At 70.9% G+C, this 24499-nt stretch overlaps 3 protein-coding genes across 6 annotated transcripts; 2 read left to right on the top strand and 1 right to left on the bottom strand.

Moving 5' to 3' along the window:
• Positions 1 to 412: 412 nt before the first annotated feature.
• B4GALNT1 (beta-1,4-N-acetyl-galactosaminyltransferase 1) lies at positions 413 to 12570 on the bottom strand. 3 transcript variants are annotated; one of them, XM_086870510.1, is made up of 12 exons: positions 12458 to 12570; positions 10226 to 10297; positions 8977 to 9184; positions 8125 to 8307; positions 7784 to 7890; positions 7441 to 7478; positions 6997 to 7177; positions 6578 to 6706; positions 4706 to 4893; positions 4044 to 4184; positions 2792 to 3029; positions 413 to 1725 (listed from the first exon to the last, which is right to left on the bottom strand). In XM_086870510.1, exons 3-12 carry the CDS (start codon positions 9177 to 9179, stop codon positions 1511 to 1513), a joined length of 1623 nt encoding a protein of 540 aa, XP_086726636.1. In that variant the 5' UTR covers positions 9180 to 9184; positions 10226 to 10297; positions 12458 to 12570; the 3' UTR covers positions 413 to 1510. The 3 variants fall into 3 exon arrangements, with proteins under 3 accessions (XP_086726636.1, XP_086726637.1, XP_086726638.1); XM_086870511.1 differs by lacking the exon at positions 12458 to 12570 and adding an exon at positions 11424 to 11668; XM_086870512.1 differs by lacking the exon at positions 12458 to 12570 and adding an exon at positions 10835 to 11055.
• OS9 (OS9 endoplasmic reticulum lectin) lies at positions 11811 to 19711 on the top strand. 2 transcript variants are annotated; one of them, XM_086870514.1, is made up of 14 exons: positions 11811 to 12005; positions 14077 to 14253; positions 14490 to 14553; positions 14642 to 14718; positions 14801 to 14899; positions 15824 to 16025; positions 16715 to 16831; positions 16961 to 17046; positions 17152 to 17188; positions 17300 to 17388; positions 17463 to 17741; positions 18218 to 18662; positions 18743 to 18858; positions 19540 to 19711. In XM_086870514.1, exons 1-14 carry the CDS (start codon positions 11841 to 11843, stop codon positions 19666 to 19668), a joined length of 2082 nt encoding a protein of 693 aa, XP_086726640.1. In that variant the 5' UTR covers positions 11811 to 11840; the 3' UTR covers positions 19669 to 19711. The 2 variants fall into 2 exon arrangements, with proteins under 2 accessions (XP_086726640.1, XP_086726639.1); XM_086870513.1 differs by having other exon boundaries at positions 11815 to 12005; positions 19546 to 19711.
• Positions 19712 to 20916: 1205 nt separating this feature from the next.
• LOC111944042 (glycoprotein-N-acetylgalactosamine 3-beta-galactosyltransferase 1-like) lies at positions 20917 to 23122 on the top strand. The gene is made up of 3 exons (XM_086870410.1): positions 20917 to 21121; positions 21317 to 21981; positions 22787 to 23122. The coding sequence occupies exons 1-3, from the start codon at positions 20917 to 20919 to the stop codon at positions 23120 to 23122; spliced, it is 1206 nt and encodes a 401-aa protein (XP_086726536.1).
• The last annotated feature ends 1377 nt before the right edge of the window (positions 23123 to 24499 follow it).

The raw sequence follows: 24499 nt of genomic DNA, 5'->3' as shown, positions 1-24499 counted from the left end.
ATTGACCACACCCACCGACCACACCCTCTGACCACACCCACTGATCACACCCACTGACCACACCCTCTGACCACACCCACTGATCACACCCTCTGACCACAGCCACCGATCACACCATCTGACCACACCCATTGACCACACCCACCGACCACACCCTCTGACCACGCCCTCTGACCACACCCACTGATCACACCCACTGATCACACCCACTGGCCATACCCACCGACCACACCCATTGACCACACCCTGACCACACCCACTGACCACACCCAAATCACACCAAATCACACCCACCGACCACACCCCACATTCCCCTGCAGACCCTTTAGTCCCTCCCATCCCCTGTAGCCCCCCCAGTGGGTGAGGCCTGCCCCCCCCCATCCCCCCCCGGTTTTTGGAAGAAAGAGGCCGATTTCGGGCTGGTTAAAATCTCACCATCCATTGGGTAGAAAAGGGCGGGGCCGCCCCTCCCCCAGCCCCTCCCCCAGCCACCCCGGGGGTCCTGGGGGGAGGGGCCGAGACTTGGCACAAAAATCCTGGCGGCAGCGCGGGGGAGGGGCTGGACAATAGAAAACTGAGTCAGGGACAACAGGAGGGGGGACCCTCTGCCCGGGGGGACCCCGCCACCGCCCCACCCCCAAAGTACAAAAGAGCTAAAAACACCGCGGGGGGGCGGGGGGGCTCCGGGGACCCCGCGGGCCCGTGGTGGCCCTGGGTGGTGGCACTGGGTGGTGGCCCATGGCAGTGGCCCTGGGGGTGGCCCTGGGGGTGGTCCTGGGGGTGCCCCGCAGGTGGCCAATGGTGGTGGCCCACGGGGCACCGCTGGGAGCAGCCGGTGGTGGTGGCACATGGCATGGGGTGGCCCGTGGGAGGGGTGGCCACCGTGCTGCTGACCCTTGAGCTGGACCACAGTGGCAGTGGCCCTGGAGCTGGTCACCCTGGGGGTGGCCCTGTGTCACACCAGTGGCAGTGGCCCTGTGGGCACCCCGGGGAGCCGGTGGTGGTGGCCCATGGGGCGGCCCACAAGGGGCAGCCACCCCAGGGGTGCCCCAGGGTTGGCAGCCCTGGGGGTGCCCTGAGGTGGCCGGCAATGGTGGCCCTGGGGGTGGCCCACAGGAGATGTCCCGTTGGGGTCAGCGGCCCTGGGGGTGTCCTGGGGGTGCCCCAGGTGTGGCCGGTGGTCCATGGAGTAGCCCACGGTCGTGGTGGCTCTGGGGACACCGCAGGGGTGGCTGGCAGCAGTGACCCTCGAGGTGGCCCGTGCCGATGGCCTGGGGCCAGGGGCCCTGGGAGTGATGTCCATGGGGTGTCCCGTGGTCGGTGACCCCGGCGTGGTGGCCCCGTGTCACCTCTGTGTCAGTGGCCCCGTGAGCACCCTGGGGGTGGCCAGCGCTGGCGGCCCATGGGGTGCCCCGGGGCGGGGGGGGGTGTCACTCCTGTGGCACCCCAGTGTCAGCAGCCCTGTGGCACCCCAGGGCTGGCCCGTGGTGGCCGGGGCCGGTGGCCACTCCTAATCTCCGGCCATGCACTTGAAGCGGTTCTTGAAGAAGAAGAGGCGCTGCTTGAGGCGCAGGCTGTCGTCCCGCGCCGCCGGGTACCGGTACCGGTTGTACTGGCGCTCGCCCTCCGAGCGCCGCCACGGCAGCGCCAGCTTGGACGCGTGGTCCACAACCACGTCCTCGCACGAGCCCACGTGCAGCACCCCCAGCCCATCGATGAAGAACTCTGGCGGGGAGAGGGGCGCCCCAAAACGGGCTCAGAGCAGCCCTGGGGTGCCTCACCCCAACTCTGACCCCGTGGGCCCGTGGTGGGGGGATCCCAGCATCCCCCCTTATCTCTGACCCCTGACTCGTGGGGGTCCCTGGAACCCCCCCTTATCTCTGACCCCTGACTCGTGGGGGTCCCTGGAACCCCCCCCTTATCTCTGACCCCTGACTCGTGGGGGTCCCTGGAACCCCCCCCCTTATCTCTGACCCCTGACTCGTGGGGGTCCCCAGTATCCCCCCTTATCTCTGACCCCTGACTCGTGGGGATCCCCAGTATCCCCCCTTATCTCTGACCCCTGACTTGTGGGGGTCCTCAGTATCCCCTCCCCCCCCCTGCTGCTGCCCCAGGGGTCTCCCTAAGTTCTCTACTGGAGAAATTCCACTCCCCCCCAGGAATTCCCTCATGATGATCCCCAGGCCCCCCACGGGACCCCAAGATCCTCCAAGAACCTCCCAGCCCCTCCCGAGCCCTCCAGACCCCCCCGGGCCCCCTGCACTGCCCCCTCCCCCACCTTTAGCCGTCCCTCCTCCCCCTTGAGACCCCTGGACATCCCCAGGACTCCTTGATGCCTCCCAGACCCCCGGGGCCCCCTGAGCCCCCCTTTGATCTCACGACCCGCCCCCCCCTTCCTGGAAACCCCCGGACACCCCCAGGTGCTCCCACTCCTCCTCTGTGTCCCCCTGGGGTGCCCTGCAGCTCCTCCCAGCCCCCCACGAATTCCTGTTTGGGTCCCCCGCCCCTTTTTGGGACCCCAGAACACCCCGGACACCCCCAGGCACTCCCTGCTCGCCTTCCTTGGGACCCTCACATGGACACCCCCCCATTCCAGTCCTCCCCTCCCTCCCCCTGGGATCCCCAGGACTCCACATCCCACTCCCCTCCTCCCGGGACCCCCCTCGGCCTCCCCCAGACCCCTCAGGACCCCCCCTCATCCCCCAGACTCCTCAGGACCCCGGACACCCCCAGGACCCTCCCACCTCTTCCAGCCCCCCCTGTCCCTCCCCCCGCGCCCCCCGCCCCTCACCGAGATGAGCCACGCGGCGCAGGCGGGGGTCGAAGCCCACCTGCCGCACCTTGTCGGTGCGGGCCAGGAAGAAGTTGACGACGCCGTCGGTGACGACGCAGGCGGGGAAGCCGGCGAGGCGGTGGTGGAAGCCGGGCCGGGTCCGCAGGCAGTCGCCCCCCGCGCCGCCCCCCCGCACGCTCAGCCGCTGCCGGTACGTGGTGGTGTAACCCGTGATCTCCCGCACCGCGCCGCCCACCTGCGGGGACCAGCGGGGCGCTGGGGGGGCGGCACCGCGACCCCCGGGACCCCCCGGGACCCCCCGGGACCCCCCGGGACCCCCCGGCACCGCCCACCCCTGGGAAGGGACGGGGCCGCTGCGCTGGGGCTGCGCCAGCACCTGGGCACCGGGACCCCCTGAGCTCCCCCGGGCACCCCCTGAACCCCAGCTGGGCACCGGGACCCCCTGAGCTCCCCCGGGCACCCCCTGAACCCCAGCTGGGCACCGGGACCCCCTGAGCCCCCCCCGGGCACCCCCTGAACCCCAGCTGGGCACCGGGACCCCCTGAGCTCCCCCGGGCACCCCCTGAACCCCAGCTGGGCACCGGGACCCCCTGAGCCCCAGCTGGGCACCGGGACCCCCCTGAACACCCCCCCGGGCACCCCCTGAATTCCCCAGCTGGGCACCGGGACCCCCTGAACCCCAGCTGGGCATCGGGACCCCCTGAGCCCCCCCCGGGCACCCCCTGAACCCCAGCTGGGCACCGGGACCCCCCGACACCCCCCCCCTCATCTCCGTTCAGCTCCCACCGGGGCTCAGGAGCTGCCGCAGTGGGGCTGCACCGAGCCTGGGAGCCTCCCCAGGGAACCCCGGTGTCACCACCCGGGACAGCCGGGACCCCCAGCATCGCCCACCGGGGGACACGGGGACAGGAGGAACCACGAGCACCATCCCAAACCTCGGGGACCCTCTGGCCACCCACTGCCCGGTGGCCCGTGCCCGGTGCCAGGTCCGGCCCGGTTCTCTCCAGCGCTGGAACCGGGCGTGGGAGAGAGGCCGCCCTCCCCAGAGCAGGGGGATGCACTGAGCCCCCAGCCCCACAACGAGCCCTGCCGGTGCCCCCAGCCCCCCCCCGCCCCCTCGAGCCCCCCACACCCGGTCCAGGATGGTTCTGTCCAGCACTGGGAGCCAGGAGCACCCCCAGAGCACAGGGACCTGCTGGCCGTGCCCCCTGTGCCCCCCTGTGCCCCCCGTGCCCCCCGAGCCCCGCACCAGGTCCAGGCTGGTTCTCTCCAGCACATCCACCAGCTTCTCCAGCCGCGTGCGGGGTGTGAAGATGAAGTCATCGTCCACCCACAGCACGTACTTGGTTGTCACCTGCGACACCGCCAGGTTCCTCCCGGCGAACCAGCCCTGCGGGGGCAGCGTGGACCCTCAGCCGCCGCACCGACACCCCACGGGTGCCTCCCCTGAGCCCCGTGGCCCTGGCAGACCCCCGTGTCCCCCACCCCTGGGGACCAACAGCTCTTCCAGGCCTGGTGTCCCCCCTTCCCTGGGATCCCACAGCCCTGACAGACCCCCGTGTCCCCCATCCTCCGGAGACCTCGAGCCCTGCCAACCCCCCACGAGCCCCCCGGCTTCCTGCTCCTCTCTCTGGGGTCCCACTGCTCTGACAGGGTTTGCACATCCCCCTTCCCCCAGGGACCCCCGCCCTGCCAGCTCCCCTCCCCCACGCCATGTCCCCCCCCCAGAGAACCACAGCCTCATCAGAACCCCAGTGCCCTCCCTCTCTGGGCTCCCACCGCTGCCAGACCCTTCTTGGGGACCTCAGCTCCTGTCAGCCCCTCCCAGGTCCCACATATCCCACAGCCCCGTGGCTCTGCCAGGCCCCCCGGACCCCCAACACCCCCCCGTGTCCCCCTCAGCAGCCCCACCTTGCCGAAGGGCATGAGGTAGTGCTCCAGGTGGGGCCCGGACAGGGGCTCGGGGCGCTGGCTGTCATCGGCCACCACGATGGTGACAGAGGGGTAGAAGCGGCGGATGCTGGCGATGAGCCCCCGCAGTTTGTCATAGCGCAGGAACGTCTTGGTGGCCACCGTCACCAGGGCCGAGATGTTGTACCCTGGGGGATGGGGGGGAGGCACTGGGAACCTGCACTCAGAGCACTGGGAGCACTGGGAGCTCTGGAATCCCACACTGGGAGTGCTGGGAGCACTGGGAGCTCTGGAAACCTGCACCGGGAGCACTGGAAGATCTGGGATCCTGCACTGGGATCCTGCACTGGGATCCTGCACTGGCAGCGCTGGGAGCACTGAGAGCCTGCACTGGGAGCACTGGGAGCTCTGGGATCCTTCACTGGGAGTGCTGGGAGCACTGGGAGCACTGGAAGCTCTGGGATCCTTCACTGGCAGTGCTGGGAGCACTGGGAGCCCGCACTAGGAGCACTGGGAGCTCTGGGATCCTGCACTGGGAGTGCTGGGAGCACTGGGAGCCCGCACTGGGAGCACTGGGAGCCCGCACTGGGAGCACTGGGAGCTCTGGGATCCTGCACTGGGAGTGCTGGGAGCACTGGGAGCTCTGGGATCCTGCACTGGGAGTGCTGGGAGCACTGGGAGCCCGCACTGGGAGCACTGGGAGCTCTGGGATCCTGCACTGGGAGTGCTGGGAGCACAGAGCCCGCACTGGGAGCACTGGGAGCTCTGGGATCCTGCACTGGGATCCTTCACTGGGAGTGCTGGGAGCAGCAGGGGCATGCTGGGGACGCTGGGTACCTGTCCATACTGGGAGCACTGGGAACCCATTCTGGGAACCCACTCTAGGAGTGCTGGACACTTCAGTACCGGTCACCTGAGCACTGGGAACCCACACCGGGAGCACCAGTCACCCCAGTACTGGGAGGACTGGGCAGTACTGGGAGCACTGGGACACTCACTGTGAGCACTGAGCACCCACATCGAGGGCACTGGGCTCCCACGCTGGAAGGACTGGGACAGTCACAGGGAGCACTGGGAGGGCTGGGTCACTGGTACTGGCAGAACCAGCTGGCTCCAGCACTGGGAGCACTGGGATTCTGGCACTGAGGGCACTGGGAGCACTGGGATTCTGGCACTGAGGGCACTGGGAGCACTGAACACCTACACTGGGAGCACTGGGAGCACTGAACACCCACACTGGGAGCACTGGGAGCAGGGATGGGAGCACTGGGGGCACTGGGAGCACTGGGAGCAGGGATGGGAGCACTGGGGGCACTGGGAGCACTGGGAGCAGGGATGGGAGCACTGGGAGCAGGGATGGGAGCACTGGGGGCACTGGGAGCACTGAACACCCACACTGGGAGCACTGGGAGCACTGGGAGCACTGAACACCCACACTGGGAGCACTGGGAGCAGGGATGGGAGCACTGGGGGCACTGGGAGCAGGGATGGGAGCACTGGGGGCACTGGGAGAAGGAATGGGAGCACTGGGGGCACTGGGAGCAGGGATGGGAGCACTGGGGGCACTGGGAGCACTGGGAGCAGGGATGGGAGCACTGGGGGCACTGGGAGCAGGGATGGGAGCACTGGGGGCACTGGGAGCAGGGATGGGAGCACTGGGAGCACTGGGAGCAGGGATGGGAGCACTGGGGGCACTGGGAGCACTGGGAGCACTGAACACCCATACTGGGAGCACTGGGAGCAGGGATGGGAGCACTGGGGGCACTGGGGGCACTGGGAGCAGGGATGGGAGCACTGGGGGCACTGGGAGCAGGGATGGGAGCACTGGGGGCACTGGCAGGGCTGGTTCGGGGTGCAGGGCCCCGTGCTCACCCCCGTCCCCGCTGCTGTCGCTGTCGCCGTCGCTGTCGCCGGGGGTCCCCGGGCCGTACAGGCGGGGGGTGGGCGGGTGCCGGATGCGGATGGCGAAGGCGGCGGAGTGGCCGTCGGTGGAGAACTGCACTGCAGGGCGAGGGGGGGCTGGGGGCGCGGGGAGGAACAACGGGGGGCCGGGGGGAGGCTGCAACCCCCCGGGGGCCACCGGAGGACACCGGGAACAACGGGGACATCGGGGACAATGCGGGCATTGGGGACCCGAGGGGAGCTGGGGACCCAGGACAACCAGGGAGGTTTGGGGGTGCGGGGAGCCGCTGGGGGTCCCAGGGGTGCTGGAGCTCCCAGGGGGGGCAGCGGGGTTCCCGGGGGATTTGGGGGGTGCCGGGGGTCCCGGAATCAGCTCCCCCCGTACCCACCGATGTCGGCGGTGTCGGGGTGGAACTGGGTGTTGGTGTAGGTGACGAACTGCAGCTGCCGGTTCAGGTGGTCCAGGTGGGCGGCGGCCAAGGACAGGTGAGGCTGCCCCTCCCCCCGCAGCGCCACGCCCTCCACCTCGGCCGCCACCGCCAGCGTTCCCAGCGAGGCCGTCAGGTTCACCTGGGGGCGGCACGTCACGGGGGGCCCGGGGGGGGGCGCGGCGGGGACCCCCCAAACCGGGGAGGCTGCACACGGGGGGGGGGGAGGGAGCGCGCCGAGCTCACCCCGGCCCGGTCATCCCCAATGCCCCGCCCACCCGGCAAACCCCGCCCACAAACCAGACAGACCCCGCCCACAAACCGGACAGGCCCCGCCCATGCACGACAAGCCCCGCCCACTCCGCTCGAGCCACGCCCCCTCCCCAGCCCCGCCCTCGCCCTCACCTGGTACCTGTTCCTGGCCGGCGCCTGCAGGCTGAGCCCTGGGGGCCGCGACACGGGGGTGAGCCCCAGAGACCCCCGGAGGGACCCCCGGAGGGACCCCTTGCCCCCCCTCGCCCCCTCCCCCTCAGAGACACCCGGGGGTACCCCCTGCCCCCCATCCCCGTGTCCCCCACAGGTGCCGCCCCTTGATCCTGCGCCTCCCCCCGGTGCCCCGCACCCCCGTTCCCCCCATTCTGTGCCCTCCCCTATTCCCCCCATTTCTGTTCCCCTCCTTGAGCCGGTGCCCCCCCCCCCCGTGCCCCACCCGCGCCCCCGGCCCCGCGCTCCCCCCGCGCCCCCTCACCGGGCACCAGCACCGTCTGCAGCGGCCGCACCTCCACCCCCTGCGCCGGGTACTCCAGAGGGGAGTTGGCCGGGACGATGAGCAGGCGGTCGGCGGGGGTCTGCACCCTGCGGGGGGGGGCACCGGGGGTTCATCCGGGGGTCCCTGGGGAGTCCCACCCTGCTCCGGGACTGCTCGGTCCGGGGCACACACCCGCACCCCACGAGGGTCCCAACCCCCCCTCCTTCCCTGGAGCCCGGGGTCCCATCCTGCCCCGAGGTGTCCTGGGGGTCTCCCCCGCACCAGAGCCAGGAGCTGCGCTGTCCCGAGCCCCGGGGGTCCCTCCCGCCCCCTGCACTCACCGGTTCCGGTAATTGCGGTACTCGCGCTCCCGCAGCCGCAGCTGCCGCGGCCGCTCCCCGGGGGCGAAGGCGCTGGCGAAGTCGAGCCCCCCCGGGCCGGGCCCGAAGAGCCGCCGCCGTAGCGGCAGCGCCAGCCCCGCCTCCGCCTCCGCCTCGCACGAGCACCCGTTCCTGGGCAGCAGCCTGTCGCGACAGGGCCGCTGTCACCGACAGCAGCGGCACCGTGACCTGCGGCTGGGCACGGGGACCCGCGAGACCGCCCCGACACCTCCCGTCACTGCCTGTCCCCCCCCGGCCCCGCCGCGGGCACCTGCAGACAGCCCCGACCCCACCTTTGTCACCCGTCTGCCACCGCCCCTCCCCGGGTGTCCCCAGCACCCCACCCTGGGGTGCCCCCACGCCTCAGGAGCCACAGCCCCGTCCTGGGGTGCCCTCAGCCCCGCATAACCCCATTCCTGGGTACCCCCACCCTGTCCTGCCCCAGCCCCGACCCATGGGTGCCCCCCTGAAGATATCGCCACCCTTGGGTACCCCCACCCCACAGGTGCCTCCCCCACTGTGCCAGCCATCCACCCCCCATCCCGCGGGCACCCCCCATCCCGCGGGCACCCCCCATCCCGCGGGCACCCCTATCCCCCGGGTACCCCCATCCCACGGGTACCCCTATCCCCCGGGTACCCCCATCCCACGGGTACCCCCCATCCCACGGGTACCCCCATCCCGCGGGCACCCCCCATCCCCCGGGTACCCCGATCCCGCGGGTACCCCCCATCCCGCGGGTATCCCCATCCCACGGGTACCCCCATCCCGCGGGTACCCCCATCCCGCGGGTACCCCCTGCCCTGTCCTTACTCCATGACTTCCTCCTTGAGGCGGAAGGGCACATGAGGGTAGGCGCGGGCGGGGGGGGGCAGAGGGGGTGGGAGCCTCTCGGGGGGGGGGCGGCGCAGGTCCACACTGGGGGGGCCCTTGGGTGCCCAGAGGTGCAGGTAGAGCGCGGCCAGCGACGCCGAGGCCACCAGCAGCAGGCACAGCGCCCGCTGCGCCCCCCGCATCCTGCCTGGGGGGGGACATCGTCACCCCAGTGCCCCCCAGAACAACACAACACCTCCCAGTGCCCCCCAGAACAACACAACACCTCCCAGGGCCCCCCAGAACAACACAACACCTCCCAGGGGCACCAGTGCCCAGCGAGGCCAAGGCCAATGGCAGCAGTGCCCAGTGCTCCCAGTATAACCCAGTGCTCCCAGTGCTCCCAGTATAACCCAGTGCTCCCAGTATAACCAAGTGTTCCCAATGTTCCTTCCCAGTGTAACTCAGTGCTCCCAGTATAACCCAGTGCTCCCAGTGTTCCTTCCCAGTGTAACCCAGTGTTCCCAGTATAACCTAGTGCTCTGAATATAACCTAGTGTTACCAGTATAACCAAGTGTCCCCACTGTTCCCAGTGTAACCCACTGTTCCCAGTGTTCCTTCCCAGTGTAACCCAGTGGCTCCCACTGTCCCTCCCGTGCCTCCGGCTGGCACCCAGCATCCCCAGTGCAAACCAGTGCCCACAGCACCTCCCAGTGACACCCAGTACAAACCAGCGCCCACAGCACCTCCCAGCATCCCCAGTGCAAACCAGTGCCCACAGCACCTCCCAGTGACACCCAGTGCAAACCAGTGCCGCCAGTACAGCGCGCTATCCCTTGATCGCTGCTCTGCTTTCCGGCGATTCCCAGCACTCCCGGCTCCCAGTTTCACCAGTGCAACCCAGAGTCCTGTCCAGTGCCCACCCCCGATCCTCTGTTCTGCTGTGCTCGCTTGGCACCTCCTCCATCCCGCCCCCAGCGCTCCCAGTGCTCCCAGTGTTAACAGTGCTCCCAGTGCTCCCAGTGCTCCCAGCGCTCCCAGAGCTTCCAGCGCTCCCAGAGCTTCCAGCACTCCCAGAGCTTCCAGCACTCCCAGAGGTTCCAGTGCTCCCAGAGCTCCCAGAGCTTCCAGCGCTCCCAGCGCTCCCAGCGCTCCCAGAGGTTCCAGCACTCCCAGTGCTCCCAGTGCTCCCAGTGTTCCCAGTACTCCCAGTTCCCCCAGTGCTCCCAGCGCTCCCGTTGCCCTCACCTCGGGGTGGGCGCAGGTCCCAGTGAGGGGGGCTCAGCCCACACTCATGGCTCTGCCCCCCACAGCACCGGCCTGGGGACACGGGGACAGTGTCAGGAGGGTCCCGCACCCACCCCCGGTATCCCCCGCCGTCCTGCGCGCCCCCCGGCTCCCCCAGACCCCCGGGATGTGGCTGCAGCCGGGGGATGCCCCAGACCTCCCCAGGGGCTCTCCCCCAGGGTGAGGGGCTCAGGCAAAGCGGGGCTCGGGGGAGACGTCACGTCGGGAGGGGCTGGGGGTGCTTGGGGGGCACGAGGGGGGGCAGGGAGGGGCCTGGGAGCTGCTGGGGGGAGGCTCGGGGGGCTGGGAGGGGCGGGAGGCCCGGGGATGCGGAGGGAGGGGGGCTGGGAGTGTCCGGGCGGCGGGGGGGGGGGGGATGTAGAGATGGAAGATGCGGGGGATGCTGGGGGGGCCGGAGGGTTTCGGGGGGGCCCGGCGGCCCTGGGGGTGCCGCGGGACGCGGGCAGTTGGGGATGTCTGGGGGGAAAGGCGGCGGTGTCGCAGCCGCGGGGCAGTGGCAGGTGCCATCCCTCGTCGCGACAGCCGCGACAAGAGCGGCCCCGGCCCTACCTGGCTCCGCTGGCGGGTCCCGGCGCTCCGCGGCCGCAAGCGGCACCGGCACCGGAGCGGGCGGCGAGGGCGCCCCCGGCGGCCCCGGTGTGGAACGGCACCGCCGCAGCCCCGGGAGGGGCGGGGCGAGGCTGCGGGGGGAAAGGCGGAGGGGGGGGTGCAAAAAGCGGGGAGGGGCAGGCGGCGGCCGCCACCGAGGCCTCGAGCCTGCCGGGGGTCGGGCCGGTGAGGGGGGGGACAGGATCAGCCCCCCCGGAGCCGCTGCCACAGGCCGCGCTTTGTGCCCACGCGTGGGGCGCACAACGGCCCCATTGAGCGGGGGGAGCGGGGGGGCTCGGGCTGAGCTCTGCCGGGACCGGGAGGGGGCGGGGAGCGGAGCCGGGGGGGCTGGGGAGGCTCGGGGTGATGCCAGGCGGTTCAGGGAATGCTGAGGGGTCCGTGGGGGGGACTGAGGGGTCCCGAGGGGCGCTGCGGGGAGGTTTGGGCGGGGTCACCGGGGGAGCAGAGGGGCGCCAGGTGCCGCGGGGATGGGGCAGGGAGGAGGCTGCAGGCGGCCCCGCTCGCTCGGGGTCCCACGCGCGCCCCTCACCGTGGGCCGGGGCCTCCCCCAGGAGCGGCGCCGGGTCCCCCCTCCCGGCTCCGGTAATCACGTGACGCCCCAGGGATGCTCCGTGCCCTCCACCAATCAGCGCGCGGGGATCGCCTGCATCCCGCTCGGCCAATGGGGAACCTCCAGGCGCTACGTCATCGCGGTCGGCCGCGCCCCGTCTCGCCATTGGCTGCTCCCCGCGCTGGCTCCGGCCAATCGCCGCCGTCCCCGGCCTCGCAACCACCTCGCCCCCGCGGCCTCACAACCGGTGGCGTCATCGCCGCCCGCCGACCAATCAGAGACGTGCTTGCCATTGACGGGCAGGTGAATGAACCAATCGGAATCCAAAGCAGCGGGGCCGGGGCGGGCGCGGGGAGGTGCGGGCGGAAGCGGAAGCGGCGGCGGCGGCGGGGAAAGATGGCGGCGCGGCGGGGCCCGGGGCCGGTGGCGGTGCTGGCACTGCTGGCGCTGCTTGGCCCGGGGTGTCCCCTCCGTGGGGCCCGAGCCGCGCTCAACCTGCAGGAGCTCAGCGAGCTCAAGTACGGCCTCGAGATCCTGGCCGAGCCCGTGCTGGCCGGGCAGGTGCGCCGCGGCACCGGGGCCAACGGCTGGGCGGCGGGAGGCGGGCGGCGTCACGGGGGCCCTACCGGGACCGGAACACCGGCCATGGGGCTGCCGAGGAGGGGGGCACCGGCGGCGGGTCAGGAATGCGGCCCGGGGGTCCCACGGCACCGGGAGCTCCTGTCCGAGGACGTTCCGGGGCGGGGCAGCGGGCAGGGGCGGTACCGGGCCCGGGGCACCGGCCCGTGCTCCCGACTGGGGCTCGCTCCGGGGCCGGGGGCACCGACCGGGGGCTGCTGGGGAGTGGAACGTGGCCGGGGGTTCCCTACAGGGCCCAGGGACACCGGGGCAGGGGCAGGGACGCTGATCCGGGGCATCGGCCCGGGCGGGTCCTGCGGGGTCCCGGGGGATCCTGGCCGGGATCGGCGGAGCTCGGGGGACACGGGGATGGGGGGGGACTGGGGGGTCCGTACCTGCCTCGCTGAGCAGCTCCGCGGGGCCGGCCGGGCCGGGGGGACCGTGACCCCCGGAGCTCGTGGGGCCCGGGCGCTGCTGCTGCCGTGTTCGTGGGCGGCCGGGCCGGATGTGGCTCGGGCAGTGGCAGGGGAGGGGACTCGTTCGTGTTCTGGGTTCCCCAATTTGGACGGGGAGGGGACGCCCCGCCCGCAGCTGCTGCCGGGTTTTTGTCCCTGGGGCTCCCTGGAGCTCCTCGAGCTGTGGGGCACGAGCTGCCGAGCGACCCCCGAGGGGCTGAGGGGTGGAACCGAGCCCCCTGCAGCTGCGGGGGGCTGTGACAGTCCTGTCCCCAGAGCTGTGTCCCCCGGGCAGTGACAGTCCCGTCCCCCCAGCCGTGTCCCCCTGGCTGTGACAGTCCTGTCCCCAGAGCTGTGTCCCCCGGGCAGTGACAGTCCTGTCCCCAGAGCCGTGTCCCCCGGGCTGTGACAGTCCCGTCCCCCCAGCCGTGTCCCCCGGGCTGTGACAGTCCTGTCCCCCCAGCCGTGTCCCCCGGGCAGTGACAGTCCTGTCCCCAGAGCCGTGTCCCCCGGGCTGTGACAGTCCTGTCCCCCCCTGTGTCCCCCGGGCAGTGACAGTCCTGTCCCCAGAGCCGTGTCCCCCGGGCTGTGACAGTCCTGTCCCTCTCAGCCGTGTCCCCCTGGCTGTGACAGTCCTGTCCCCAGAGCCGTGTCCCCCGGGCAGTGACAGTCCTGTCCCCGCTGTGTCCCGGGCTGTGACAGTCCTGTCCCCAGAGCTGTGTCCCCCGGGCTGTGACAGTCCTGTCCCCCCCTGTGTCCCCCGGGCAGAGACAGTCCTGTCCCCAGAGCTGTGTCCCCCGGGCTGTGACAGTCCTGTCCCCCCCTGTGTCCCCCGGGCTGTGACAGTCCTGTTCCCCCAGAGCCGTGTCCCCCGGGCAGTGCCAGTCCTGTCCCCAGAGCTGTGTCCCCCGGGCAGTGACAGTCCTGTCCCCAGAGCCGTGTCCCCCGGGCTGTGACAGTCCCGTCCCCCCAGCCGTGTCTCCCGGGCTGTGACAGTCCCGTCCCCCCCTGTGTCCCCCGGGCAGTGACAGTCCTGTCCCCCCACTCGTGTCCCCCGGGCTGTGACAGTCCTGTCCCCAGAGCCGTGTCCCCCGGGCAGTGACAGTCCTGTCCCCAGAGCTGTGTCCCCCGGGCAGTGACAGTCCTGTCCCCTCCTGTGTCCCCCGGGCAGTGACAGTCCTGTCCCCAGAGCTGTGTCCCCCGGGCTGTGACAGGGCCGGGGCTGCGGTTTGCCCGGGCCCCGGGGGGGATGGGCTGGGAGGGGTCTGTCCCATCCCAGCGGGGCTGGAGGGACACGGGGGGGGCTGGGGGGTATCTGGGGGGGGTCTGTAGGGTCTCTGGGGGGGCTGCGGGGTGCTGGAGGGTACTGAGAGGGGTCTTAAGGGGAGCGCACTTCTGGGTCCTGGGGGGCTGTGGGGTCCCGGGGGGGCTGTGGGGTCCCGGGGGGGGCTGTGGGGTCCGGGGGGGCTGTGGGGTCCCGGGGGGGCTGTGGGGTCCCGGGGGTGGCTGTGGGGTCCCGGGGGGTGCCCAGCGCTCTGACAGCCCCCTGGCCCCCCCAGCACCAGGCCGAGGATGTGGTGACAGTGGCCTCGAGGTTCAAGCAGCGCTACGAGTGCCGCCTGCCCCCCGCGGCCGTGGGGCCCCCCCCCGGCCCCCCGCGGGACCCCCGGCTCTACAACGGCTCCGGCGTGGCCGAGCTGCTGCGACCCATGGGGACAGCGCCCTGTCTGCTCAAGGTGGCACCGTGGGGACACGGGGGGTGGCAGGGGACACGGGGGGTGGCAGGGGACACGGGGGGACACGAGGGGTGGCAGGGGGACACGGGGGGTGGCAGGGGGACACGGGTGGCAGGGGGACATGGGAGGTGTCAGGAGGATGCAGGGGGTGTCAGGGGGACACGGGGGGTGGCGGGGGGACACAGGGGGTGGCAGGGGACACTCCCAGCCTCACCCAGGGACTCTGCTCTTCCCAGACCAAGGACTGGTGGACGTACGAGTTCTGCTACGGGAGGCACATCCAGCAGTACCACCTGGAAGGTGACCGTGGGGACAGGGGAGGGGACAGGGGGGCTCAGGTGAGCCCCACCCCACCAATACCTGCCCTCTGTGTCCCCACTCCCCACAGAGTCCGAGATCAAGGGTGACATCCTCGTCCTCGGCTATTACCAGTCCGCCTTTGACTGGGACGACGAGACAGCCAAGGTCCGTGTGTCCCCCACCCTGGGGACAGGGACAGGGACAGGGCTGTCCCCGTGCCCACCCCACGCCCCTCCCGTCCCTCCAGGCCTCCAAGCAGCACCAGCTGAGGCGTTACCACAGCCAGAGCTACGTGAACGGCTCCCGCTGCGACCTCACCGGGCGCGCCCGCGAGGCCGAGGTTCGGGTAAGGACGGGGGACACTGCAGGGCACGGGGAGGGGACACTGCAGGGCACAGGGACACTGCAGGGCACGGGGAGGGGACACTGCAGGGCACAGGGGACACTGCAGGGCACAGGGGACACTGCAGGGCACGGGGAGGGGACACTGCAGGGCACAGGGACACTGCAGGGCACAGGGGAGGGGACACTGCAGGGCACAGGGGACACTGCAGGGCACAGGGACACTGCAGGGCACAGGGACACTGCAGGGCACGGGGAGGGGACACTACAGGGCACAAGGGACACTGCAGGGCACAGGGACACTGCAGGGCACGGGGAGGGGACACTGCAGGGCACAGGGAGGGGACACTGCAGGGCACAGGGACACTGCAGGGCACGGGGAGGGGACACTGCAGGGCACGGGGAGGGGACACTGCAGGGCACAGGGACACTGCAGGGCATGGGGAGGGGACACTGCAGGGCATGGGGAGGGGACACTGCAGGGCACAGGGACACTGCAGGACACGGGGGACACTGCAGGGCACAAGGGACACTGCAGGACACGGGGGACACTACAGGGCACAAGGGACACTGCAGGGCACAGGGACACTGCAGGGCACGGGGAGGGGACACTGCAGGGCACGGGGAGGGGACACTGCAGGGCACAGGGACACTGCAGGGCACAGGGGACACTGCAGGGCACAGGGGACACTGCAGGGCACGGGGAGGGGACACTGCAGGGCACAGGGACACTGCAGGGCACGGGGAGGGGACACTGCAGGGCACAGGGGACACTGCAGGGCATGGGGAGGGGACACTGCAGGGCATGGGGAGGGGACACTACAGGACACGGGGGACACTGCAGGGCGCAGGGGACACCTCAGGGCACAGGGGACACCGGGAGGCACCCGAGGAAAGGCCGGGGTGTCACCCAGGCGCGTGCCCGCAGTTCCTGTGTGAGGAGGGTGCCGGGGATTACATCGCCCGCGTGGACGAGCCGCAGTCGTGCTCGTACGTGCTGACGGTGCACACGACGCGCATCTGCCACCACCCGTTCCTGCGGCCGGCCCCGGGGCTGGCCCCGCAGCCCATCCGCTGCCAGCCCGCCCTGTCCCCCGCGCAGTACGTGCAGTACGTGCGTGCCCAAGTCTGTGAGTATCGGGGAGCCCTGGCAGGGCGTGGGGCTGTGCTGTGGGGCTGGCACTGAGCCTGCTGCAGGGCTGGCACTGTCCCCTTCAGCCAGGGGCTGGCACTGTCCCCTCCATCCCAGGGCTGCCACTGTCCCGTTCATCCTGGGGCTGGCACTGTCCCCTTCACCATGGGGCTGGCACTGTCCCCTCCATCCCAGGGCTGGCACTGTCCCCTCCATCCCAGGGCTGCCACTGTCCCGTTCACCCTGGGGCTGGCACTGTCCCCTTCACCATGGGGCTGGCACTGTCCCCTCCATCCTAGGTCTGGCACTGTCCCCTTCACCCTGGGGCTGGCACTGTCCCCTCCATCCCATCGGCTGCCACTGTCCCATTCACCCTGGGGCTGGCACTGTCCCCTTCAGCCGGGGGCTGGCACTGTCCCCTCCATCCCAGGGCTGGCACTGTCCCCTTCACCATGGGGCTGGCACTGTCCCCTTCAGCCAGGGGCTGGCACTGTCCCCTCCATCCCAGGGCTGGCACTGTCCCCTTCACTCTGGGGCTGGCTCTGTCGCCTTCCTGGTGCTGTCCCCTCTGTGCCAGGGCTGGCCGTGTCCCCTCTGACACAGGACTGCCGTGGGCCCCTGCAGTGTGGAGCTGGGCCTGTCCCCCCACGGCTGTGCTGTCACTGTCCGTGTCCCCTGTGTCCCCAGCTGACACCAAGCGGAAGGTGGAGGAGATCTCGGAGGAGCTGCGGACGCTGGACACGCGCCTGTGGAGTGACAGGGACAGCGAGCCCCCCTCACAGACCCCTGAGGGCAGCCAGGCTGGTATGGCCCCTGTCCCCACCTCACCGCCTGTGTCCCCTGTCCCTCTGGGACCTCTGGCCAGGCTGTGGGCTTGAAGCTCCCAGGGCCAGACAGGTCCCCCCTGTGGCAGCTGTGTCCCCCCTGTGCCAGGGAACCAGCCAGACCCAGCCCAGGATGTGACAGTTGGGGACCAGGAGGCCACAGCCACAGCCAGTGACCAGCGGGACAGCACCAGGGTGAGTCCCATTGGCCCTGGGGACATTGTGGGGGTCTTGGTGTGGGTTGGGGTCACTTTCTGGGGGATTTAGAGTCCTGCTCCATCCCCTGTCTCCTCCCTGCAGGAGCCATCCCCGAGGGCAGCTGGTGGCCGGGCAGCTGGTGAGTCCTGGGGTGCCCACCCCATGTCACCTCCATGCCCAGCCTGTGTCCCCCATGTCCCCCCTGCACCCCCCTGCCACTCCCAGCCCCCTGTTCTGGGTTCCCTCGTAGATCCACGGAAGAAAATCCATTTCAAGGTGATCCGGAGCCCTGGGGACTTGCTGCAGTTCATCGAGGAGCTGAAGGAGACCACCAGGAAGGTGGGGACCTCCCCCTTGCCCCTTGGGCCTCTCCGTGCCTCAGTTTCCCTCTGAGCCCCTAACCATTGCCTCAGGCCAAGAAGAAGAGCGAGGAGGAGGAGGCAGCAGCGAAATCTCCCCCAGCCCCACCTGGCCCCGCAGAGCCCCCCAACCCCGAGGCACCGCCTGACCCCGAGACCTCCCCCACGGGGGAGGAGGAGGAGGACAGGGAGGAGGAGGAGGATGAGGATGAGGAGGAGGAGGCAGGGCCACTGCTGGCGGGGCTGGAGCTGCTGCCACGGGAGCAGGTGGCGAGGCTGAAGGAGGAGGTGAAGAGCCAGATGGAGCAGGAGTTCGACAGCATCATCAGTGAGGTGGGGACCCTTGGCTGGGCTGGGATCCCCAGAGGGGCACTGGGACCCCTCTGGCTGGACGCTGTAGCCACACCTGGGGGTCCCTGGTGGGGATGAGACCCTCTGGCCAGGCTGGGGCTGCCCAGGCAGCGATGGGGGAGCCCCCAGCCGGATTGCACCGTGGCCTCCAGTTGGGTTGGCTGCCCTTAGCAGCGCTGGGGTCCCCCTGGTTGCTGTGGGGACACCCTGTCCACACCAGGGAGCCCCTGACCATGCTGGGATCCCCTCCCCGCTATGCTGGGGACCCCCTCACTGCACCAGACTGGCCTGGCTGGGCTGGGGAGCCCCTGGGACGGTTGGGACACCTCGGCTGTGCTGGGGGCCCTGTGGCTGGGCAAAGATGGGGCTGAGGACACCCTTTGTGGGCCAGGGAGTCCCCAGCTGCTCTGGGCACCTGCTGGCCAGGCTGGGGAAGCCACCTTTGACCCCTCTTGCAGGTAGAGGATGAGTTGGAGACCGAGGGGCTGAAGGGGGAGTTTGACCGGACCCGCGCAACGCGAACCCTCGCGTCCACCCTGACGCGGCTGATGGACCGGCTGGACAGGGCTGACCCCCAGCACGAGCTCCCCGAGCCCCGCCGCGACCCTCCCGGGCCCCCCCCCGCTCCCGGGGGGCACAGAGAGGAGGAGGAGGAGGAGGAGGAGGAGGAGGGAGCCGCGAGGAAGGGCAGCCCCAGGCTCCCCAAGGACGGGCGGGTGCGGGTGCGGATGAGCAGGGTCGGGAACCGCGAGGCGCCCCAGGACCGGGAGCCCTCGCAGGGCAAGCAGGAGCCTCTCCAGGAGGATCAGGAGCCCCCCCGGGATAAGCAGAGCCCCCCGCAGCTGCCGCAGGTGGAGAACGAGGTGCGGGAGCTGCTGGCCAAGGAAGGGCTGCGGGCTGAAGGTAGGGAGGGGTCCGGGCGGGGGAGGCAGCCGGGGGGAGCCCCCCCTCCCCCAGACCAACCCCCCGGGCCCCCTCCCCAGGGAAGATCGAGATCAAGATCGTGACGGCGTCGTCGGGGGGCGAGGAGGAGGAGGCGGCGCAGTGGCTGTCGGAGGAAGATTCCCGGAGCCTGAAGGAGATTTTCCTCAGCATCCTGGTGCGGGGGCACGGGGGAGGGGAGCTGCTGATGGAGGGGGAAAGCAGGGACACGGCTGAGCTGCAGGAAACTGAGGCAGGGCTGGAACTGGGGCAGGGCAGGGGAAAGAGGGGGCTGAGGGATGGGGGGGCATCACTGAGGAGGGGGCGACACACTGAGGTGGAGAGGCTGGGGCAGGACACAGGCACGGGGGGAGCTGGGGAGGGAAAAGTGGGGTACGGGGAAGTAGTGAGGGGAGGGGGCAGTGAGGGGAGGGGGGCACTGAGGGGAGGGGCACTCAGGGAAGGGGGCACTGAGGGGAGGGGGCACTGAGGGGAGGGGGCACTGAGGGGAGGGGGCACTCAGGGAAGGGGGCACTGAGGGGAGGGGGCACTGAGGGGAGGGGGCACTGAGGGGAGGGGGCACTGAGGGAAGGAGGCACTGAGGGGAGGGGGCACTGAGGGAAGGAGGCACTGAGGGGAGGGGGGCACTCAGGGAAGGGGGCACTGAGGGGAGGGGGCACTGAGGGGAGGGGGCACTGAGGGAAGGGGGCACTGAGGGGAGGGGGCACTGAGGGGAGGGGGGCACTGAGGGGAGGGGGCACTCAGGGAAGGGGGCACTCGGGGAAGGGGGCACTGAGGGGAGGGGGCACTGAGGGAAGGGGGCACTGAGGGAAGGGGGCACTGCTCTGTTCCCCCCCAGGTGCAGGGCACAGAGGAGGCGCAGAAGGAGCGGCGGCGGCAGCAGGCACTGGAGGACAATTATCGCTTCGTGTGGGGGGGCCGCGAGGAGCCCCCTCCCCCCGCTGACTCTGAGGACCAAGACTTCTGATCCCCCAAATTCTGATCCCTTAAATCTTGAATGTCCCCCAGAACTGTGGCTCTCTCCCTGCTGTGGGACTGGGCACGGGACACCGCGAGAGCTTTGGTGTCCCCCACCCAGGAGGGACCCGCCCTCTTTGGGGGGGTTTCTGTGACCCCCGGGGGTCCTGCTCTGCTGGGGGGGTTCTGTGACCCCCGGGGGTCCTGCCCTGCTGGGGGGGTTCTGTGACCCCCGGGGGTCCTGCCCTGCTGGGGGGGTTCTGTGACCCCCGGGGGTCCTGCCCTGCTGGGGGGGTTCTGTGACCCCCGGGGGTCCTGCCCTGCCATCGGGTGCGTTTGTGACACGGATGAACTGGGGGGCGGGGGGGGAGGAATGGCCGTGATTTAGGGGGTGGGAGGGTTGGGGGGAGGGGGGGTTTGATTGGGTGGGGGGGTCCTGTTGCCACTGGAGCCATTCGTGCTCCCCCCGGGCCGGGGGGTTCACTCTCTCATAATGAGATGGAACGAATTCGTTCGGCCTCTTTGCCCCCCCCCCGTTTTTATCAATAAACCGAGGTCACCCCGGGCTGTGTCTGTGTTCCCCCCGTCCCGGGGTCCCGGGATCGCCCCCCGAGAATTGCGGTGGGGGCGGGGCCGTGGCCACGCAGCCAATCAGAATCAGGGCGGGGCCAGGGGCTCGCCCGGCCTCGGCCAATGGGAGCGCGGGGGGCGGGGAACGCGGAGCCCCCGGGACCCCCGAACGGGCCGGGACCACCGGCACAGCCCTCGGGGACAGCACCGGCGGGACCCAGCAGGACCCCCAGGGCGAGCAGAGCCACCAGGACCCCCAAACCAGCCAGGATCCGACTGAGACCGTGGGACCCCCGGAGCGAGCCGGGACCCCCGGCAGCAGGTGAGGCCGCAGCCGGCACCGCCTGGAGCACAACTCCCCACCTGCCCCCCGTGCTGCGCTCCCCCGCCCCCACCGCCCACCACAAGGGGTGAGGATGATCCAGGGTGGGGGGAGCTGACGTTCTGTGTCACCCACCCTGAGCCCCCAGACACCCCTCGGATCTGGGGCGCCCGGCGCGGGGTGCCATTACTGTCCCGTGGGTGTCACCCTCGGTGTGTGTCACTCCCCCTTCCGTGGGTCCTGTGCCCCCCGGGCTTTACCCCGCGGCCCCCCCGTCTGGCGGCAGTGGCGGCTCAGGCTGCAGCGGCTGAGGGGTGACAGGGGGGTGTCCCCACTGACCCCCCCATACACAAGCCAGGTGTCCCCATGCTGCTCGTGAGCCTGCAGAGCACGTGGCTGCCTTTCCACGGGGGCGTCTTGGTGGGCTTCATCACCACCTTCCTCCTCCTGCACGGCCTCCTGCTGCCCCAGCCTGTGCCTGCCCCCAGCCGGGACCCCCGGGCGGCCCATGACCCCCCCGGGGCGCCCTCAGCCCCGGTGCTCTACGGCGTGGCCCCATCGGACGCTGCAGGTGGGCGCTGCTGCCACGGCAGGTGGCACTGGCAGGGGGACATGGGGGACTCCGGTGGGATGGGGCTGGCAGGAGAACGCGGGGGGACCTCACTCCCTCTGTCTGCTCCGTTTGTTGGGGGACGGTGACCACCCCCCGACTGCGGCACCCTCGGGGGTCTCCGCTCCGCGGTCAGCGCGGCCCCTTCTCCCGCAGGCGAGGACGCGGGGGTGGCGCGGGGGCTGTTCCAGCGGGTCCGGGTGCTGTGCTGGGTGCTGACGGCACCGCAGAACCTGGAGAGCAGAGCCCGGTACGTGCGGGACACTTGGGCGCGGCGCTGTAACGTGGCCGTGTTCGTGAGCTCCGAGCCCGCCCCGCATTTCCCGGCCGTGGGGCTGGGGGTGGCCGAGGGCCGGGGGCAGCTCTACCGGAAAACCATCCGGGCTCTGCAGTACGTGCACCGGCAGCACCGCGCCAGCGCCGACTGGTTCCTCAAGGCGGACGACGACACCTTCGTGGTGCTGGACAACCTGCGCTGGCTGCTGGCCGCGCACCCGCCCCAGCGGCCCCTCTACTTCGGGAAGCGTTTCCGACCCTTCACCCGCCAGGGCTACATGAGCGGGGGCGCCGGCTACGTGCTCAGCCGGGGGGCGCTGGCCCGAGTGGCCACCGCTTTCACCCGCGGCACCTGCGGCCACACCGGCCCCGAGGAGGACGTGGCGCTGGGGCAGTGTCTGGAGCGGCTGGGGGTGGCCGTGGGGGATTCACGGGACACGTGGGGCCGGGAGACGTTCCACCCCTTCCCCCCCGAGATCCACCTCACCCACCGCTTCGCCCGGGACTTCTGGTACCAGCGATACTGCTGGTACCCCGTCGTGGAGGTGGGTCACAGCCCGGGACCACCAGCCAAGGGGTCACCCTGCCACTGTCCGCTCTGGTTGTGCCCCCCCGTGCATGGCCAGAGCCCCTCAGGTGTATCCTCAGGAGCCCCACACGTGGCCACTGTCACCCTGTGAGTGGCCACAGCTCTCTTTGGGTGTCACCTTCCCCCACGGTCTGCGGCTGTAAGCGCTCCACACACAACCACGGACCGCTTGTGCGGCTCCTGTGTCCCCACCGCGTGTGGCCGTGACCCCCCTGGCGTGTCCCTGGCCACCTCCCATGGCCGTGACACCCTCGAGGTGCAGCCACGTGCCACCCCCATGCCTGGCTGTCATGTTTTGCCATCACGGCCGTGGCATCGCCCCCCAAATCCCGGTGAGGTCCCGAGCCATGGCCAGGATGCTCCTACACTGTGTGTACTGTGCACTGTGCAGCTACACAGCCGCTGCGTGTGGCCACCGTGTCCCCCACGTGTGGCCACCGTGTCCTCTCTCACGTGTGGCCACCGTGTCCCCCATGTGTGACCACAGTGGCCCCGATCTCCCCAGCACAGCCGTGATCCCCCTGCCATGGCCATGGCCCCCAGCACGTTCCCCCCATGTGTCACTGTGGTCCCTCTGCCCAAAAGGCAGCCGTGGTGTCCCCCTGTCACCCCGGTCCCCTCCATGTCCCCTCCCACCGCTCAGAGGCTGTGGTGATCAGGGGCAGCCTCCAGCCCCGTTCCCCATCCCGCCCTGCAGCACCGATGGGGTGGGGGGCACTGGGTGCTCAGTGCCTCCCCCCAGCCCCCCTCTGTCCCCCCAGGGTCCCCGGTGCTGCTCAGACCTGGCCGTGTCCTTTCACTACGTGCCGGGGGAGGAGATGTTCACGCTGGAGTACCTGAGCCAGCGCCTGCGCCCCTACGGCTACAGACCCCGCTACCGGCCCCCCCTGAGCCTCCCCGCGGCCCCAAAACGCTACCGGCCCCCCCTGAGCCTCCCCGCGGCCCCAAAACGCTACCGGCCCCCCCTGAGCCTCCCCGCGGCCCCAAACGCCACCGGGACCCCCGCGGGCCCCAACGCCCCCCGGAGCCACCCAGGTCCCCGAGCACCCAAAGCCCCCAAGCCCTGCCCCTCCCCTTCCTGGTCCCCCCTGCGGTGAAGCTTTGGGGGTTTCCTAAAGTGGGGTGCACCCAGGGGAGGGGAGGCCCCCATCGCTCCATTCCTGCCCTGGGACCCCAAGTACCCTGAGGCCTCCCCGTGTCCTGCCCCCACCCCAACCCCCCTTCCCCGGCGGACTCGCGTGGCCCTAATTAGCGGCTGTTAATGAGCTTTGCGGGGATTGGATGGCCCTGATCCGGGGGTGCTGGGGCGGGGCACCGCGGGACGGGGGCCTGGGGGCTTTGGGGGGCCCCGGGGAGGGATCGAAGGTGTTTAAGCGAGACACGGGCCGGGGGGAGGATGGAAAGGGCCCATCGAGCGGGGCTGTGGGTGATGGCACCCAGACAGGACCCCAAGGTGGGGACAGTGCAAGGCCTCTCCGTGGGGATCGTCCCCTCCTGTCCCCTCCTGTCCCCTGTCCCCACCTCTGTGTCCGAGGTGGCCATGACCTCACTCTCCGTATGACCCTGCTGGCCCCCCATTTGTGGCCGTGCCCTCCCTCAGGGTGCCCCCCATGGTGACAGTGGTCCCCCCATGACCCCCCCTGTTTCCCCCCGGCCCCCACTGACCCCGTGGCACCCCCCCCTCCACGGGCTCTGCCCCCCCCGGCCCATTCCCCCCGGGTTCCCTGGAACCCCCCAGTGATCGCCCCAATTCCTGGGGCGGTCAGTGGCCACAGAGGGGAATTCTGGGGGTCGGGAACAGCGGAGGGGGGACGGTGCCCCCCGAGGTGGGGGGTGAAGGAGGCTCCGTATTTGGGGGTCCCTACAGTGGGGTGCACAGGGGGGGAGGGGGCTGGGGGCAGGGCAGCCGCGCCTCATTCCTGCCCTGGGACCCCAAATGCCCTGAGATTCCCCCCATCTCCCACGCCCCCCAGGCGGACCCTCGTGGCCTAATTAGCGGCTATTAATGAGCTTTGCGGGGATATGACGGCCTTGATCCGGGGGGCGCGGGGGGGCAAAGCGGGGCTGAGGGCTTTGGGGGGCCCGGGGGGTCTCAGCAGGACACGGAAGTGGGGGGGGGCGGGTCCCATTGGCACGCTGGGGAAGCCCTGGGGGTCTGTGGGTGGTGGGACCCCACGGTGGGGGGAGAGCCAGGGACAGGGGGCAGGGGGACAGAGGGACAGGGGACAGGGGGACAGGGGGACAGAGGGACAGAGGGACAGGGGACAGGGGGACAGGGGGACAGAGGGACAGGGGGACAGAGGGACAGGGGGACAGAGGGACAGGGGACAGGGGGACGGGGGACTGGGGGACAGAGGGACAGGAGGACAGGGGGCAGGGGGACAGGGGGGACAGAGGGACAGGGAACAGGGGACCAGAGGGACAGGGAACAGGGGACGGGGGACAGGGGGCAGGTGGACAGGGGGCAGGGTGAC

Source organism: Cyanistes caeruleus, chromosome 32 (assembly GCF_971803275.1).
Source record: "Cyanistes caeruleus chromosome 32, bCyaCae1.hap1.1, whole genome shotgun sequence".
NCBI lineage: Eukaryota > Metazoa > Chordata > Aves > Passeriformes > Paridae > Cyanistes > Cyanistes caeruleus.
The sequence above is the reverse complement of the archived record's forward strand: the minus strand, read 5'-3'. Positions and strand labels throughout refer to the sequence as shown.

Coding starts and splice junctions, on each gene's coding strand:
- B4GALNT1 (XM_086870511.1), bottom strand. CDS start 11,610: ATGGCGAGACGGGGCGCGGCCGACCGCGATGACGTAGCGCCTGGAGGT. Junction 7,479..7,783: donor GCAGACGGTGCTGGTGCCCG/GTGAGGGGGCGC, acceptor CGCGGCCCCCAG/GGCTCAGCCTGCAGGCGCCG. Junction 7,178..7,440: donor CGGCCAGGAACAGGTACCAG/GTGAGGGCGAGG, acceptor TGCCGCCCCCAG/GTGAACCTGACGGCCTCGCT.
- OS9 (XM_086870514.1), top strand. CDS start 11,841: ATGGCGGCGCGGCGGGGCCCGGGGCCGGTGGCGGTGCTGGCACTGCTG. Junction 14,254..14,489: donor CAGCGCCCTGTCTGCTCAAG/GTGGCACCGTGG, acceptor TGCTCTTCCCAG/ACCAAGGACTGGTGGACGTA. Junction 14,554..14,641: donor CCAGCAGTACCACCTGGAAG/GTGACCGTGGGG, acceptor CACTCCCCACAG/AGTCCGAGATCAAGGGTGAC.
- LOC111944042 (XM_086870410.1), top strand. CDS start 20,917: ATGCTGCTCGTGAGCCTGCAGAGCACGTGGCTGCCTTTCCACGGGGGC. Junction 21,122..21,316: donor GGCCCCATCGGACGCTGCAG/GTGGGCGCTGCT, acceptor CTTCTCCCGCAG/GCGAGGACGCGGGGGTGGCG. Junction 21,982..22,786: donor GCTGGTACCCCGTCGTGGAG/GTGGGTCACAGC, acceptor CTGTCCCCCCAG/GGTCCCCGGTGCTGCTCAGA.